The sequence below is a fragment of the Mesoplodon mirus genome (assembly GCF_964341445.2).
Source record: "Mesoplodon mirus genome assembly, chromosome: 18".
NCBI lineage: Eukaryota > Metazoa > Chordata > Mammalia > Artiodactyla > Ziphiidae > Mesoplodon > Mesoplodon mirus.
In genome coordinates, this window is record NC_138994.1 from 10,210,010 (window position 1) to 10,228,402 (window position 18,393).

General features: G+C 47.9%; 1 protein-coding gene across 4 annotated transcripts in view; it reads left to right on the top strand.

Annotated features, from left to right (window-relative positions):
- Positions 1-10,686, top strand: part of TANC2 (tetratricopeptide repeat, ankyrin repeat and coiled-coil containing 2) — a 354,826-nt gene extending 344,140 nt beyond the window's left edge. For all 4 annotated transcript variants that reach the window (XM_082602709.1, XM_082602710.1, XM_082602711.1 and 1 more), the window contains 5 exons: positions 187-319; positions 1,729-1,820; positions 3,956-4,102; positions 6,549-6,649; positions 8,240-10,686. In XM_082602709.1, coding sequence (XP_082458835.1) covers positions 187-319; positions 1,729-1,820; positions 3,956-4,102; positions 6,549-6,649; positions 8,240-10,193 — 2,427 coding nt within the window. In that variant the 3' untranslated portion in view covers positions 10,194-10,686. The remainder of the gene's footprint in view (positions 1-186; positions 320-1,728; positions 1,821-3,955; positions 4,103-6,548; positions 6,650-8,239) is intronic.
- The last annotated feature ends 7,707 nt before the right edge of the window (positions 10,687-18,393 follow it).

Genomic DNA, 18,393 nt, shown 5'->3' on the forward strand with positions numbered 1-18,393 from the left:
CTCGAGGGCGGGAACATTCAAAACACCATTAAAGACCAGGAACGTAGGTCTGGCCTGGAATACCATGACTGTCCAGCCTGGTTCAAACCAGTAGTTGAATAAAGGGCAGGCAGCAGCCAGAGGCCTGAGTGGAGCAGTGTGAGCCGTTACACCTGGGTTAACTGCGCTGCTTCATCTGTGTCCTAGGTCCAGTTCCTGGTGGATCACGGGGCCATGATCGAGCATGTTGACTACAGCGGAATGCGCCCTTTGGATAGGGCCGTGGGGTGCCGGAACACTTCTGTTGTTGTCACTCTTCTGAAGAAAGGAGCCAAGATAGGTAGGAAAAAGGAAGAAGGTGCTGGCCATCTGTGCCCAGGGGCCAGACTGGTCCGGTGGTCTGGCTGCCCTGGGTGTGTGGTGTGAGTGTATATAGTTTCCCCTCTGCCCTGGCCCAGTTATTGTCCAAGTGAACAGAAAGACTCTTGGCCCAGAGAAAGCACCATCTGAGCCATGGTCTACACTACCCTGTGTCCAAAATCACACGGTTATCTGCCGTGCCCCGAGTAGCCTTAGCCAGGAGGCTGCTCTGACCTTAAGCACATCTCAGCGCTGATGCCTCGGTAACAGCCCCACCCTGTGAGCATCCTGGATCCCTGCACTGCCACAGCCTTCGCTTTCCCTTGCTCTGTATGTGCTTTGGACTCTGGAGTCCCTGCGGCTGCTGTCCCATCCGCTCCCCATCCCTCAGACCTGTAGACAAGGGTTGGCTGATATGCTGGCTTTTTTGCTGCCTGCCTCTCACTGCTGCTTTTTCCTTCTTTTTTTTTTTTTTTTTTCACCTTCATCCATTTTTTTTTCCTCTCCTACAACTTTTTGTTTTCTCCTTTCTTTGAAGGTTGTCAGACGTTACCGAGTCGCCCACGAGGTATATTTCACCGCTGTCAGCATCAGGCGTGGTCTGATGGCTTGGTCAGCTTTGCCTTCTCCTCTTTGATTTAGCCTGCATGAGTTCCCTACACCTCTAATCTTTTAATTTACTTCACCTTAAAAGAAGATTTTTTTTAATGACTGTTGTAGAGAATAACTTGAACTTTTGATAACTAACCCTGAAAAGCTTAGTTGGTAAATAATTCAGGCATCCGTAAACTAATCGAGTTAACCTTTTCTTTCTCTTTGTGGGTAAAGTGGTCCTCAGTCATGTTGGCTTGTTTCACATTGGAACCGTGCTCCTGGTTCAGCATGAATCCCAGGAGTCCTATTCAGTACTTACCAATTAGGGGAGCCTTTAGAGTCTTTCATGGTTTCCCTTCTGCAAAGAACGTATTTAAAAATTGAGACTAAACAGCTGGGGGTTTTGAGTCCCAGATTCTAAAATAAATTACCCTTTTGGGATTTTTAAAATCTTATGGTGACATTTAACGTAAACCCTTTCTCCCAATTTCCTTATTTAAAATAACTCCAAACTAAGCCATCGCCTGCCCAAATGCAACACGCAGGCTTTGCTGCCCTCCAATGGTGCAAACTCAGACAGTTCAAACATTCTTATTTTAAGGTGAATACAAATCCAACACAGCTTCTTGGCAGTGGGAGTTACTAAGACACTCCCAGTTCTAAAAGTTGAGGCCATTGTTGTGGAGCAAGTTGTTCTCTCAGCAGAAATTCCCCAAGGGTGTTTTTTTCACCTAGCTTCCTACCACCCTTACATTGTATGAGTTTTTTACCCATCATGCATCCTGTACACTACAGGTCCAGCCACATGGGCGATGGCCACCTCCAAACCAGACATCATGATCATCCTGCTGAGCAAGCTGATGGAAGAGGGAGACATGTTTTATAAGGTGAGGGGAGGAAGGAACCATGTCCTCCAGACAGCCGCTGACTGTTCTCTACTTGTAGAATCTCCCAAAGTCTCGGCAGGTCTCACCCTTGGCTCTAGAGGCAATGCCATCCCTCAGTGGTGGGCTCATAAGCTGAGGATCCCAGGATTTTGCTTTCTCAACAAGAGAGCAAGAGTAGCCTGCACATGCCTGCAGCTGATGAACCTAAAGACCTAGTTTTCCCTGGTCACTAATAGGCAGATACGTAGATTCTACATGGAATCTGTTCATTGGAGCCTGGAAACCATGGGACAAGTAAAAGAAACGTTATATAGTGCAGATATTTTCAGTCTGTGAGAAAGAGGCATCAATGTTAGCTTTTATATTTAATATATATGTAGACTTAAAAATCTGTAGTAATAATAGCTTATCAGCATCCCTGAGGAAGAAAAGGAAACCAAGACAAATAGCAATTACAAGATTTACTTGAAGTCATTCACTGAATGACAACAAAAAAGGTATGAAGTCTTCTTGTACTCACAGTTCAAGCTGAAGGCTCCATACCCTAACACACACAAACTCCCATGGGCTGCAGGAAGTCCCTTAAGAACTTTCCATGTCAGAGTTATCTCATTGTGTTAAGATGAGCTGAATCTTCTTCTCCTAAAGTAAATACAAATCCAGCCCAGCTTTTGGCAGCGGGTGTCACTGAGACATGCCCAGGCCCAAAGGTGAGGAAATGATTGTGATGCACGTTACTTCCGCCTTGTGTAAGGAGTATTCAGAGCTCCTGGGAGTAGAGTTGTACTTCCCGAAGACCCTTTGAGTGAGAGTTATTGTAATCTAGGACTCTTAGGCTCCTAGGAAACTTGAGTTCTGACCCAACCATGATTTTACATGACTTCAAAGAAGGGCCTCTCAGGGTGCCATGTTTATGGACTGGAGAGTGGCATTGCTGTCAAGAATCTCAGCCCTGGGCCTCCCTGGTGGTGCAAGTGGTTGAGAGTCCGCCTGCCGATGCAGGGGATACGGGTTCGTGCCCCGGTCTGGGAGGATCCCATATGCCGCGGAGCGGCTGGGCCCGTGAGCCATGGCCGCTGGGCCTGCGCGTCGGGAGCCTGTGCTCCGCAACGGGGGAGGCCACAACGGTGAGAGGCCCGCATACCGCAAAAAGAAAAAAAAAAAAAAAAAGAATCTCAGCCCTGTTCACGACATAACTTCTGGCACCCTAAGACAAGGAGTCCTACCTCCTAAACAGGCAGAGCTACTGCTGCTTCTACCCAGAATTCTGCCTTGGAAGACTCCCAAGTCTATCCTCAGTGAAAGGGTCTAAAGAGAAAATAAAAGATCAGGATCCCTGGTTGGAGTTGCAACTATACAGACGGAATGGAGTGGATAAAGGGCAGCTAACAGAGTGTGAGATGCCTCCTGCATCATTCTGGGCTCAGCTTATAGATTTTCAGATGCAAAATGTAAGAAAAGTTCAAGGCCCCTGTGACCAGGTCCCTAGGTGGGTCATAGATTTACCTCATCTTGGAAAATCCCTCTGACATAGTCAGATGGAATCACAAATTCTAAATTTCACTTCTCTACCACCACCCTACCCCATGCCTTTTCGAAAAATGGGGGAAGACTCATTGATATTCTTTTATGCCATGAGATTAGGGGAGCAACAGCTAGACTGCTGTAGCTCCCACATCCTTTGTGAGGAAGAGAATGGCCTCTTGTAGAGGACTGGCAAGGTGGAACAAAAAGAATTTTCAGATAAGACAAATGTAAAGAAGTAGTAATAACTTTGGAGTGATTGGGACTGGGAAATGCTGTGTGTCCTAGGGAGATCAGGTGGAGAAAAACCTCCTTTGAAATGAACAAGGTCAGTTCCTTGGGAGTCCAGTTGGGAAGCTGGGGTCCCAGGCCTTTCATACGCCAAGACTTTGTTTCTCTGGCTTGTATCTTGGGAATCCCCTTCGTCACCCCTTGCCTGCCAGGTGAGCTTCCAGTAGAAAAGACTGGACCCTTCTGCTGTCACCGTCAGGGCTGGTGTTGGGAGGGCTAGCCCTTAGTAGTAACTGCGGAGAGAGGAAGGGAGTGGGGGCAAACCTCCTCAGCTGCTCAGCAAACCAACAGTGTGTTTTGCTATCTTGTGCTCCCACTAGAAAGGAAAAGTAAAGGAAGCTGCCCAGCGTTACCAGTACGCTCTGAAGAAATTCCCTAGAGAAGGGTTTGGTGAGGACTTGAAAACCTTCCGGGAGCTAAAAGTGTCTCTCCTCCTCAACCTCTCTCGATGTCGCAGGAAAATGAACGTAAGTCCCTCTCATCCCAGCTCCTTTCTGCAGTCCTGGAAGTTGACGGTCCATGTCACGCACTGGCTTTTACCAGGCCCCTGAAATCCTTGTCTGCCCCATTTGGAACTTGGTTGTCCTTCACAGAGCACTGACATTTGCAATTTGAAAGAAATCAAGTCTAAGTACAATCCGTACCTCAAACTATAAAAAAGTTAATCCTGTGAGCACTTTGTAGCTTTCTGAATTTTCCTAATTCCTGCTGAAAGTGATTGGAATGCCATCATCATCCTGCCCTGCCCCCAAGTCAGTTTTCTGGTCTTTGGGAAAATGTGAGAGCAGTGGTCACTGGAATTCCAGCTGCAATTAGATACAAATTTTAGTCATTCCCTTCCTTACTGGTAGACCCCCTTAGTCATTTAAGGAAGGGCTGGAAACAGGGCCCAGGACCATGAACTTCAAGGTTTAATTTCTAAGGCTAATCTTCAACTTTTCACTTCTTTCTTCATCCTTTTATTCTAACATAACACGTCCCTTCTTGTCACAGAGGGAGTCTTAGAACTCCTCCTGGTCCTTTATTATCCCCTAAATAGTCCTTGGTCCTTCTTGCCTGCCTCGCAGATACAGCCTCTGATGCCCTCAGGCACTGCTCCCTTGCCCTGCAGACACTCCTGGGCCAAGAACCCTCTCTCAGATCCTGGGAATAGCCAGGATCATGTCAGGAATCTCTGACATCCACTAGCCTGAGGTCTCATGGTTCCTCAGGAGATAAAAATAATCCAAGCCAAACAGGAATGTTTGAATAAAGGGATAGAGAACTCAGGTGTACAGAAGTGAGCTTTCAGCCTCAGTAGCAACAGATCTGCTATCGGTTCTGGAAAAGTGACCTTTATATCATCCATCTTTAGATGGTAGTGAAAAGAGCACCCTGATAAATAGACATGGGCATCTCAGAGGGCACAGTGATGCCCTGAGAGGCGGAGTTTTCCCAGGTGCTGAGGAGAGTGGGGACGTGGGAGAGGTTCTCGGGGAAAGGCAGTGAGGTTCTTATGTGAAACAGAAGAAACAGCAGCAAGGGTCTCCTCCAGCTCCAGTTAGTAAGAGTTAGACAAAGCTCCGAAGCTGCTGCCAACCTGCTGGCTGCCTTTTTGCCTCACAAATAGTCTGCTTCTTAAAAATACTCTCTAATCTTCCCAGAAATCATGATTGTCCCAAAAGAAAAAATTAAGGGGAAAGGTTGAAACAGCAGAGCTGGAAGCCGATGCTATAAAATAGAAAACTTCCTCTGTAGCTCCACGTCGGGTCAGAAACAGTTAATCACCTCCCAGGACCACCTGAAGTCTGTCGTCCTATGTAGAAAGTTGCTCATTAATTTTTTTTCTTTCTTTTTTTTTTTTCAACTTTACCTCCACCCCAGGGCCTTTATTCTGCCTTAGGACTCACAAGTTTAACCAGAGGCTACTGTGCTGTACTATGGCTTTGATAGTAAAAGAGGAGAAAACCTTTCCCTTTAGTTTAGTATGTAAGGGTGTCTTGAAGACTATGGCTTCGTTCCCCTGGTTCCTGTTCCCAGAGCTTCTCAGAATGAGGACAGATGGGACCGTGTTCCTCCTGGGAGCCTCAGTGATTAAGAGATGAGGTGACAACACAGGCCCCAGTGACAGCCAGTCTTCTCTCTTGTTTTACTATTATTATTTCAATTATACATGTTTCCTTAGTAAGGAACAAGTTAAGAGAAGGAGCAGGCCAGAGAAGCCTCTATGAAACAGAATGGAAACTACCATTCATTGAGCATCTCCTGTGCGCCAGGGACTGTGTATGGAGCTTTCAAATGCTTTATTGCTCTTAATCCTACCTGGGAGGTCCGTATGGATAAGAAAACACACAACACGCCCTGAGGGCTTACAAAGCAGAGCAGAGAATTGAACGCAAGCCTGTCTGACATCCCTCCTCCATCAAGTCTCCATAGCCAGTCATTTCTTTGTTACACAAATCCCATCTTCCTAGACTTATTTCTCATCCCTTTAAAGCCAAGGAATAGTGGGTGCGGCAGGAAGGTGGGGGGTAGGACGAGGGTACACATGAGGCGTTGACATGTGTGTTTGCCTCATACAACGCGTGTGCAGCAAGCGTTCGGGTTTCCACCTTCAAGAGCTTCAGTGGGTTGACGTTTGGCTTCTGGACCAGAAAGAACTATGTTACAAAGGCAGAAAGAGGACAAATTAAAAACATTTTCCTACTTTTGGGCAGATGAGTTCCTGTGAGCCATCGCAGGGCCACACAGGGCAAAAGGCAGAAGGAACTTTCAGTCTGGGCCACGTGGCTAGAGCCATGCCAGGCATGTCAAGCATCCCAGGTGTTCCGTCCATGAATGTCAAAGAAATGTACATATAATCTGTTTTATTCCCAAGCTGTCTATTTTTCATATCTCTTCAATGACTCATTTGCACACCTATTGTAATGACAGGATTTTGGAATGGCGGAGGAATTTGCTACTAAGGCCCTGGAGCTGAAACCGAAATCTTATGAAGCTTACTATGCAAGAGCAAGGGCAAAACGCAGCAGCAGGTGAGGAGAGAGAGAGAGAGGGTGAGAAGCAAGAGCTCTCCTTTCTGAAAATCGGGCCAAGGCAACGTAGACCATCCTGGGGCATATCGGACAGACCCATCTGTCTGTCCCTGAGGACTCGCAGGACCGAGCTCTGGGGATGGCTCCCATCACACAGAACGCATCGTACAGCTGGCAACTCTTTGGGGCTGTGGAGACCTAGAGCATTTTCCTTTGGGAGAAAACTACCTTTTCATTGTTGGAGAATGGCACCTTCTTCCAAGAAGCCTCTGCCATATCTCAGTCGCTTTTGAACCCCCAAAGCAGATAGCGTAGAGACACTGGTGGCTTAAGGAGAGGTCACTTGAGCGAAATATCCTCCCAGCCCTTTTAGAGGGGAAAGTAGGATGGGTCATGTATCACAGGCTCCTCTTTCTTTTCTGACAGGCATTTGGGAGATTTTCCCTGGATCATTTAGTCTTCCTCCTGGGGCTCTCCTCAAGTCTGGTGGCATCAAGCCTCCTTCTCACATACCCACCCCTCCCAGCACCACACCGCACATGCATGGAGACAGGAGGTCCTGCTGCCAGGACTGAGAGGGCCCAAGGGAAACCCCATCTCTCATGCCCCATCTGCTGTGGTCTGGCCAGTGGGCAGGAAAGGCTCCAGAAAGATCTAGAAACTGCCATCAGTGATCTTTAGGTAACTTGTCACTGTCCTTACTGCCTCCTGCCCGGCGCCCTGCCCTTCTCCCCGGCTCTGCCTGTAAAAGAACTGCTTCAGGTTCACAGCTATGACCAGGGGGCATGTGGTCCTGAAAATCAAACCCAGGTTAAGTCTAGTGATGATGGTGGCAGTGATCTTAGTCTTAATTAGCTGGGGCAACAGAGTTCTTGCAGAAGCTTGACTGTCAAATTCTCTTTCCCCTTGGATTATTCCTTCCCCACAAGGCCAATTTGCCCCTTTTCTGGGCAAGGTGAATAGAGAGGATGGGAGTATCTCTGACTGTTTGTGTCCTTATTTGTAGATCAGAAGCTGAGTTTTCTAGTCAGCAAGCCTAATACCTGCCCAGCTTTGATGTAGCAGAATGGAGGAGCCACAGTGCTGTGGGGCGAGGGGTAGAGAGGGCAGAGGACAGGGTTCTTGCCTAGGATGGAACAGGCCTGAAAATTGGAGCTAAAATATAAAGAAAAAATTCTGCTGGATCAGCAAGACTTTAAATATTGTAGTTACTGTTTTGTTCCTAAGCTAATTGACAGTGACCCTGTAAATGACAACCCCACCCAACCCTCATACTACCTGGTGTGCATTTGGACACTGAGAGACACTTCCTGAAGGGCCTGGCTGGACTGACAAAATGGGGACATTTCTCCACTGATCCCAGAGAGGCCAGAGGGAAGATGGAGGCTGAACTGGCTAGGGAATCATTCTGGACTCTTCTGGAATGACAGCCTACCTATTTCCTTCCTTACAAATCAGACGAAACCAAAGCCCCCCCAGATGCCCCCAGACGCTAACAGTTCTCTGAAACAGTGACCGTGTTCTCAGCTCTTGGTGGTTCCTGTTGATTCAGAATAACTCCAGTTCCTGTGTTTACATTTTGTCAAGCAGACAGTTTGCAGCAGCCTTAGAGGACCTGAACGAGGCCATCAAGCTGTGTCCAAACAACCGTGAGATCCAGAGACTTCTGCTGAGAGTGGAGGAAGAGTGTCGACAGATGCAGCAACAGCCGCCGGCGGCACAGCCGCAGCCTCAGCAGCAGTTACCGGAAGAAACAGAACCCGAACCCCAGCATGAAGATATCTACTCCGTGCAGGACATACTCGAGGAGGAGTTCTTGGAACAGGATGTTGAGAACGTGTCCATCGGCCTCCAGACGGAGGCTCGGCCCAGCCAGGGGCTCCCGATAATCCAGAGCCCGCCCTCCTCCCCGGCCCACCGTGACGCGGCCTACATCTCCAGCTCGCCTCTTGGCTCTCATCAGGTTTTTGACTTCCGGTCCAGTAGTTCTGTAGGTTCTCCCACTAGGCAGAGCTATCAGTCCACCTCACCTGCTCTTTCTCCGACTCACCAGAACTCACATTACAGGCCTAGCCCCCCTCATACTTCCCCAGCTCATCAGGGAGGATCTTACCGCTTCAGCCCCCCTCCTGTGGGAGGGCAGGGCAAGGAATACCCGAGCCCTCCCCCGTCCCCTCTCCGCAGAGGCCCTCCGTATCGGGCCAGCCCTCCAGCGGAAAGCATGAGTGTCTATAGATCCCAGTCAGGCTCCCCCGTGCGCTATCAGCAAGAAACAAATGTTAGTCAGCTTCCTGGCAGACCGAAATCTCCATTATCCAAGATGGCCCAGCGGCCCTACCAGATGCCCCAGCTTCCTGTGGCAGTGCCCCAGCAAGGGCTCAGGCTCCAGCCGGCCAAAGCCCAGATTGTGAGAAGCAACCAGCCCAGCTCAGCAGTTCATTCGAGCACCGTCATCTCCACAGGGGCCTATGGCCAAGTGGCCCATTCAATGGCTGGTAAATACCAGTCTTCACAAGGAGACATAGGAGTAAGTCAGAGCCGGTTGGTTTATCAAGGGTCAATCGGGGGGATTGTAGGGGATGGGAGACCCGTGCAGCATGTGCAGGCCAGCCTGAGTGCAGGCGCCATCTGTCAGCATGGAGGGTTGACCAAAGAAGACCTTCCCCAGCGACCTTCCTCCGCCTATCGAGGTGGCATGAGATACAGCCAGACACCACAGATTGGGCGTAGCCAGTCCGCATCCTATTACCCAGTCTGTCACTCAAAACTAGATCTGGAGCGTTCCTCCAGCCAGCTAGGTTCCCCCGACGTGTCACATTTAATCAGAAGACCTATTAGCGTCAACCCTAATGAAATCAAACCCCACCCACCAACTCCCAGGCCACTGCTGCACTCCCAAAGCGTAGGCCTCCGTTTCTCTCCATCTAGCAACAGTATCTCATCCGCCTCCAACCTAACTCCTACCTTCCGGCCGTCTTCCTCGATTCAGCAAATGGAGATCCCACTGAAACCGGCATATGATAGGTCATGTGACGAGCTGTCGCCAGTGTCTCCCACTCAGGGAGGTTACCCTAGTGAGCCTACCCGATCCAGGACCACACCATTCATGGGGATCATAGATAAAACAGCCCGGACTCAACAGTACCCCCACCTTCACCAGCAGAATCGGACCTGGGCAGTGTCATCGGTGGATACCGTTCTCAGTCCTACATCTCCAGGCAACCTGCCTCAGCCTGAGTCCTTCAGCCCACCGTCATCCATCAGCAACATTGCCTTTTATAACAAAACCAACAATGCACAGAACGGCCATTTGCTGGAGGACGATTACTACAGCCCCCATGGGATGCTGGCTAACGGGTCGCGCGGAGACCTGCTGGAGAGAGTTAGCCAGGCGTCCTCGTACCCCGACGTGAAGGTGGCTCGGACCCTCCCTGTGGCTCAGGCGTACCAGGACAACCTGCATAGGCAGCTGTCCCGGGACTCTCGACATGGGCAGACGTCCCCTATCAAACCAAAGAGACCATTTGTGGAGTCTAATGTTTAAAAGACGTGTGTTGGAGTGAGACCCCTATGTGTTCACTGCACATTTTCAGGCTTGGTTTCCACATTCGAGGTAGTTCTCTGGCTTAATTTCTCATGTAGTTTCCGCGTGGTGTTCAGAGGTGGCAGCCCACATGCCGAAATCCTTTGCATGCAGCCAACTGGGAAGCTGGCCTCCGGGGAGCCAGGACTTGGGTTTCTTTTGTCTGTACCCTAGCCACACGCTCTCTCCCTCTCTTCAGATGCCAACGAGGAGATTGTTGTGCCGTGTGCTTTAACCCAGGGAGATCAGACACACTGGTCAGCTTTTTCCAGGAGACAATCGCTTTCACTGATGTTCTTGTTGTGTAAAATGTCTTTCTCCTTTTTTACAAAAATAAGATGTTCTTGTTCATTTTCTTCTAGGAACTTTAGAAAGAGTGTGATGCCCCTTTGCCTTTGCATTCTTATCCAGTGTTATCCAAATAGCCCCAGTGCATTCTTGTGCCATGGTCTCCTCCCCTGGACCGCCAGCTCCCTGCAGCCATCCGGTCTAGAATGTTCATTTAGATTATTGCTGGTCTTCCTATGGGGGTAAAGGATCAAGGAGAAAGAGAAGAAATAAGAAAGCACCGATACAGTTATTTGACTGTCACCACATGGATTTCCCAAGAGGCATTTTAGGAACATTGAGAAAACCAGCTGTTTAAATATTTCAGTCAGCCGAGGAAATTGGATGAGAATCATGCATACTTTTAAATAATTCACTGAGTTATTCTTTACGTTTTTAGCCAAATTAACCATTAAAAGCTACCGATTTTCCATGGGTGGGGGAGAGAATAAATACATAGAGAAAGACTGTTCTGGATTCTCAGTGAAAGGCTGTAGAAAATCTGTCTTGGAGAAATCTACTTTTTGGGTCCTGATACGTCACTGAGCATCGTATCCCTCAAAAAGCATACTCTTCCCGGAGGTTGACTGGTGTAGTAATCCTGTTAAGTTGGATCTTTGCCTAGAGCCAGATTTTGTTCTACTGGCCCTCTTTTTTTTTTTTTTTTTTTTTTTAACCCAGATGTTATAGTGAAGAATTGGTTTTTGGGGAAGGAAGTTGAATTCTCTGGGGACGGTAAGACTTATTCCCAGAGCTTGCACCCAGGGCCATTGCATTCCATGGCAAATGTTGTCTAACTCCATTTCAAGATCTATTGTTTCATTATCTATTATTACAGGAATTGTTTACTCTTTTCTTTTTCTAGGTAGGAGTGTTTGGGGATTGATATTTAAAAGCCAGGCACAGCAAAGTGTTACAGGGTGAAGAAAGACCCCTTTCAGCCCTGGGTAGGAGCACATAAGGTAGACAGCAAGTCTTCTGATCCAGTCACCCTCCAGACATCTCCTGTGTCTGGTGGTCCTTTGCTAACCGGTCCTTTGAGTGACTGAGGCCAGCATGAGATGGACGGCAAGAACACTGAAATCAAAGCCTTAGCACAGGCCTGGTAGCGACTGCACATCAGCTCTTAAAATTAACAAACTAAACAAAAGAGAATTCGGTCACTGTTACCAGGAATCATTCTGCTCTTGTTAGTAAAGGGCTACAGGAAGGGAGGTTTCCTGACTAAAAATCCAGATGTGATCAGACCTGTCTGTAATAGTAAGTGTCCTCTGAAAGAACCGTTAAGACATGGGGAGCATGAAGCTGAAATCAGAAACACTTCTTTACTAACTTAGATTCTGCCAAATAGATGAACCCCTGCACCCCCAAGCCTGGAACAGGCCAGGATGTGTGTCCTGTGCTAGAAGTAAACAGCAAGGCTAACCCAAGACCCAGCCTCTGTCCACTCTCTCTGATGCTTAAGGACTATCTCCCACTCACCTAGCCCAGAGTGGACGTCAGTGTCTCTTCTCTCTCTCTCATCAAGAAGGTGAAATGTACAGCTATAGCATCAGCCTACAGCCAGGAGCCCAGCAGCCTCTCAGCTTTTTTTGTCCAGGTCTCAGCCGTGTTGGGCTCGTTGCATCTTACCCTTTTAAACTACTACTCACTGAGGAGCTGCTGCTACATTTTGAAAATTTCTCAGTGTTTATTAGAAAAGTGCCCCTTGCTTATTTGGAACACCACACATACCACCTGCACTCGCCTGAGTGGGCGAGCAGGTGCCGTGGTTTCACAAACACACCACTGATGCCACTTCCCCCGAGCGTGTCTCTTAGAATTTTCTAGGACAGACAGATTGAGGGTCCATGCCTTGCTGGCCAAAACACTAAACTGTCAACAGTCAAGATGCACTTCTTTTTTAGCCATTGTAAGAGGGAGTAATATCACTACTGGGCGCCGGGTGTTTTTGACTAAAAATTGCCAACTGGACCTTATTGGAGCAGGAGACAAAGTTTTTCCTTGTAAGCAGACTGCCTGTGCCGTTTTGCTACTTGACTGCCACGGGATGATCTCAGTGCTGTACCTTAGAGGTGCCTCCTCCCCAAGCAGCACCTGCTGAATCAATGTCTGGCTTCAGGTGGGGGGGAAATTTTTCACATGAAACCGGTAAGTTCCACTCAGCCGATTCACGTCACCCTGAAATGGAGACGGTGGTGACAGACTTCAGCTTACAGGTTTCTCACCAAATCCTACCTTCCGTTCACCAGGAATTCTTGCACTAATGGGTTTCCATCACATCATGTCTTTAAATGGGTGCACTTTATTGTTTGTAACTCTGATAAATACTGGATATTTAAGTGTGAGTAATGTCTTCATTAGAAAATAGCAAAACCGCCCTTGTCTTTTAGTGTATTTTTCAAGGGGGAAAAAAAAAAAAGGAAAGAAAGCAAGCAGTGGATCACAACATTTATAGCACAAGAAATAACTGTTGTATATAAGCATCAAAAAGATTAAGAGTTTTTAAATACAAAAAAGTATTTGCAGTGATTTTAAAGTGCTTTTCCAGCAATTTTCTTAGGGACTCCTGAGACATGGTTACTTTATTTACTGGATCAGTAAGGCACACAATTAACAATTAAAAATTAATGTTTATTTACAAAGTAAAGGGAAAACCTGTGTAACATGAGAATTTGGCATGGACAAAATGGAGACCATTTTGTATCTGCTGTTGTATCTTGTCCGGGTTGCAGACGTGCGCTATTAAAAGTCCCAAGTTAATAGAGCACAAACCCTTCTTGTTCCTCCCCCATGTGCCCTTCTTTCTAGATGCGTTTAACTTAAACTCGAAGGCTCAGGAAAATTCCACTAATTAGAATCATGTACAGTACCCCAGGTCGTTGTCCAGAGATAACAAGTTTGCTAATTTAGTTAAGCCTGGATTATTGTAAACAGAACAGCTTAGAGAAAGGTATTCTCGGTCCTTATATTGTATAGTAGTTTATGAACCCCCTCTCTAAATATTGGTATTTTTATATTCCAGAGATGTACCCAACAGAAAAATTAATCAGTATCTAATTTAATATCCGTAAGTATTTTCCTTAGATTTTAGTCATAAGACAGTGGGTTTTTGTGGATGTCACCTTGCTTCACCATACTTTACCACTAGGTGTCACTGTGGCTCTGCACCAGGCTTGTCTGGTAGCAAAGAATGGCAGCATCTCTGGAGGAGCGACATCCAGGCCAACAGACAGGCCCACAGGCTCAAGAGAGTTCGAGAAGGAGGGAACAAAGGCCTGGAAAGGGGTCTTCACACATCTGTGCCAGATGTGGCGAGATAAGCTCTTTGAACACTACCTGCTTTGGACCTTCAGCCAGGCAGAGGCTGGGGGAAGGCTGGCCAGAGCTCCCTTTCTCTGGTGGATGAGTGGGTATGCAGAAGACCCATTTCTTCCCCACGAGCATCCCTCTCAGTTCCTCTCGGCCTCCAACTTTTATAACTCCAGAGGTGTCACGGTTGGATGGTTTGATTCAAAGATAGTTATTTTTCTCCTGCAGAATTGCCTTGGACAAAACCAGTTGCTTGCTGAATCTTTGCCACAAAATGGAACAGGCTCCCCAGGGGGCAGGATGTACCCACCCCATCCCAGCCTCGCCCGGCCGGCCTGTCTGTCCCGGGGCTGCCCCCTTCTCGAGAAGCTACCCTGCAGAGGCAGCCTGCAGCTGCTCCCACACCAGGCCTGTGCCGCCCGGTTGCGTGTGCACTGGGGGTGTGTGGCTTTCTCTCCTTCTCCTCTAGGAATTCCAGACTGACCAGCTACCATGACTGACAACAGTGAACAAAGGGCTTAGGGGTAGGAGCTACCTACAAAGACGTGTCATGGAAACCTTCACCATGCAATGCCTTGAACTCAGCTCTGGCTGCTCCCAAGAAGAGGTGGCTGGCTGGGGGCCTGGACACAAGCACAATGGGGCTGGTGGAGCCACTGTGCAGAGCTACTTGAATAATCACTGGGTCTTCATCAACTTTTATAACACAGACCACTCAAGGGCTGAAGTGTTGGTAACCTGCATTTCGGTGTCCAATGCCTCACAGCAGCTGAACCACCCTGAGATGCTTGTGGCCAGCTGATGGCCACAGTCAGAGCTTTGAAAGTCAGTACCAAATGAATGCGTAATTGGACACCAAAAATCAAGTGTTACTTTCATGTTTCCTCACCCGTATCCTCTCATTTCTTCCTGCTGACTCTGTGATATCTCCACTAAGCCGACCTGTCAGGTTTTAGCTGGATGCATATAGGTGCAGGCCGGCATCACTCTCGTTTTTGCCACCTAGTCTGTGGAAAGGAAGGAGCTTAGCGGGCTGTGTTGTAGCACTTGCTGGCTGGATTTTTCTTTTGCCTAATCGCTAACCAGAACACCTGGTTAGGGGGACTCAACTCAATCCCTTTGGTCCTCAGGACCAGACAGAGAGTCAATTCTGGAAAATTCAGTACTTGAATGTACCTGCCTTATTGTGAACCAACTTACTGGAAAAAAGTTAGAAATGCTGGCTCCAGATCTCTACTTCATTCACAGGTTTTTTTGGAAGTTCTGTAAGTTACACTTCCTGTTCTGGTTTGGTTTTTTTGGTTTGTTTTTGTTTCTGTTTTTTTTTTTTCCTCTTTGGCTGATTCCTGCTGAGTGGGGCCAGTTCCTCGCCAGGCTCAGGGCAGGTGCCGTTCTCAGGCATGGCCTTTCCATCCAGCATAGCATCTTTGTCTCTGTTCTGTCTCCTCCAAATCCAAGATGATTTTAATTAGTACAGACATGTACAGTCTACAATTAAAGAGTGATTTGTACTAATATGATTTTGATTCTTCCTCCTCTTTGCTGTCCTTTCAAGACACTTGCTGGAAAAAGCTTTAATGCACTTAGTTTTCCTTTAGGTTTTCTATAACTCAGATGTAAAGGACTTTCTCTGTACAGTATATTATCCAATGCATGTTTGTTCTCTATCCTGATATATTGAACACCACACAGTTGTGAACTCGTGCAGTGGGGATGTCCCACACCCAACAGAGGCATCTAGGCCCCTGTGTATAAGGAAAGACGTTTTCCTTTGCTGTACTTGCTTGAGCAGTTTTATTGTCTGTACATGTGAGCTGTGTGAGATAGATGTGAAAAGTTAAATGAATGCAGTTTCCTGCCCATGTATACAGATCGCCATCTGTACAATGAACTGTATGTATGAAAGCAAATGTACTTATTTATAAATGGGTAACACTTGGAAAAACATGGCGTTGTGGTGCACTCTCCTTTCATTACAGTACTCTCAGGGGAGCTGACTTGCGCTCAGCTTCACTGAAGCCTGCAGTGTGTGAGGAAGCCTCCCCCAAGAACAACTGGCAGAGGCCAAATTCCTAATGATTTGGCTGGTCTCTTAAGGGATATTTAGAGTCACCCCTTCAGGCTCTGGTTCATCAGAGAAGTTACTGAGCACCTCTCTCGGGAGTTGGACACTGCGGTGGGCACGCAAGAACCATGCACAAGACAGTCCTGAGCGCCCATCAGCCAAGGCTCACTGCATTCGTTGAGAAAGGGAGGCTTTTTCTTCCGTGGAAGAGTCTCCAGCCATGCCAAGGGAGCACTGAGTTCCTCTCCTTTGATTTTAATAGCTGAGGCTACATTCCAATCCAGCTACGGTACCAAAATCCAAGACTGCCAGTTAGAACTGTTAGGTTTAGAGACTGCAGGCCTGAAGCAGGGGGACAGCACCAGCTATAGTTCCCAAGGCTAACTCGGTTAAAGTTGGAAGCCCACTGCTTCCAGTGACTTTAGTCTTTCTTCAGAAATCTGGCCGGAATTTCCAATCCTCGCCATATAGAGAGCTAGGCAGCTGCTCTGTGAATGGAGAGGTTGCAGATTTTCTGAAATTGGCTGGAGACTCCATACCCTTTGTTAAGGATGGAGTCCTGTGGTCTTTCCTGCCTGGCTTCGACCTCTCTGTCTACTTCAGGCACAAGCAAGGAAGGAGACCACCTCCTCTAGACGCCAGACTTTGTTGAACAAACATCCCTGCTGTGTAACTACATCCATTTCCCCCAAAGCACCAAAGCTGGGGAAGCAGGAAAACGAAAGGCATGCAGTCATCCCAGCCTGGATGCCACAACTGCCTTTAAAGAGGAGAGGACTCTGGAAGGAACTACCTGCTCAGTCTGAAAAGCATTCCTGGGCTGTTCCAGTTATTTCATTAAAAGTTAAAAGTGGATAAGTGGTTGAAAGAAAAAGTTTTCTTTTTTTTTTTTGGTTTGGTTTTTTATAAATTTATTTTATTTTGGCTGCGTTGGGTCTTCGTTTCTGTGTGCGGGCTTTCTCTAGTTGTGGCGAGCGGGGGCTACTCTTCGTTGCAGTGCTCAGGCTTCTCATTGCGGTGGCTTCTCTTGTTGCAGAGCACAGGCTCTAGGCGTGCGGGCTTCAGTAGTTGTGGCACGCAGGTTCTAGAGCACAGGCTCAGTAGTTGTGGCGCACAGGCTTAGTTGCTCTGCAGCATGTGGGATCTTCCCGGACCAGGGCTCGAACCCGTGTCCCCTGCATTGGCAGGCGGATTCTTAACCACTGTGCCACCAGGGAAGCCCAGGAAAACAGTATTTTAAGAATTCCTGAGGCACTGAATGATTCCTAAAAAGCTAATTTTTTTTAATAAATTTATTTATTTTTGGCTGCATTGGGTCTTCGTTGCTGCACGCAGGCTTTCTCTAGTTGTGGCGAGCAGAGGCGACTCTTCGTTGCGGTGCGCAGGCTTCTCATTGCAGTGCTTTGTTGCGGAGCACGGGCTCTAGGCGTGCGGGCTTCAGTAGTTGTGGCTTATGCGCTCTAGAGCGCAGGCTCAGTAGTTGTGGCCACGGGCTTAGTTGCTTCTCGACATGTGGGATCTTCCCAGACCAGGGCTCGAACCCGTGTGCCCTGCATTGGCAGGCGGATTCTTAACCACTGCGCCACCAGGGAAGTCCCAGAAAGCTAATTCTTAAAAGCTGTTTGCCCTGAACCTAACTAAAGAGCCACTCAGAGCAGCAGGAAACAGTGCACTCAGCACATTCTGGTAGGTCTTCCCCTAGTCATTTTCATTCCCTGGTAGGTGCCCTTTAGTTGCTCTTTATAGCTCGACACACCGCTGTGCACACATGCACGTGGGCAGTCAGACTCCCCTTCCACAGGCCGAGGCTGAGGCGGGAACACAGTACCATCTTCTTTCACCTTTAAAAATGGAAGCTGGAGGAGCTTGAAGAAACTTGGAGACTGAGTCTTCCCATTGCCAGGAATAAGGATAGGACATTCATACTAAGGACATCATGTCTGGAAGGCCCTATGATTAAAAGGGCCTCATAGAAGAGACAGCGCTGAGTCCATTGTAAAAGGCCATTCTCTTGAGATACCCCTTATGTCCCAGACACTGTGATGGGGACTTCCCACGTGTTCTCTAACGTATTCCTCATCCAATTTCTGACAGACATTGCCGTCTCCAAAACACAAATGAGGAAGCAGATCCTGAGAGTTTAAGTTGCTCAAGGTCACGGAGTCAAAGGTGGGACTCTGAATCAGATCTGCCCAGAAAGCATTTTCCCTGTACCATGCTGCCTGCCCCCTTCCTCAGAAGCGGGTATTCCAAGACAAGTAAGCAATCTGGATGACCCCGGAAGCAGCATAGGCAGTGAAGGAAGCTTCGAGAATGCTACTTTGTGCTCCTTTAGAGAAACAACTCTGTGCCACGGGCAAGAGGAATAACTCTGGGGCCTCTCGAGGTTCCAAACCCAGTGAGAAGGTAAGTTGGTTAAGGAGTAGCCCCCTGGAGAGAGAGGCGGCATCTGGGATC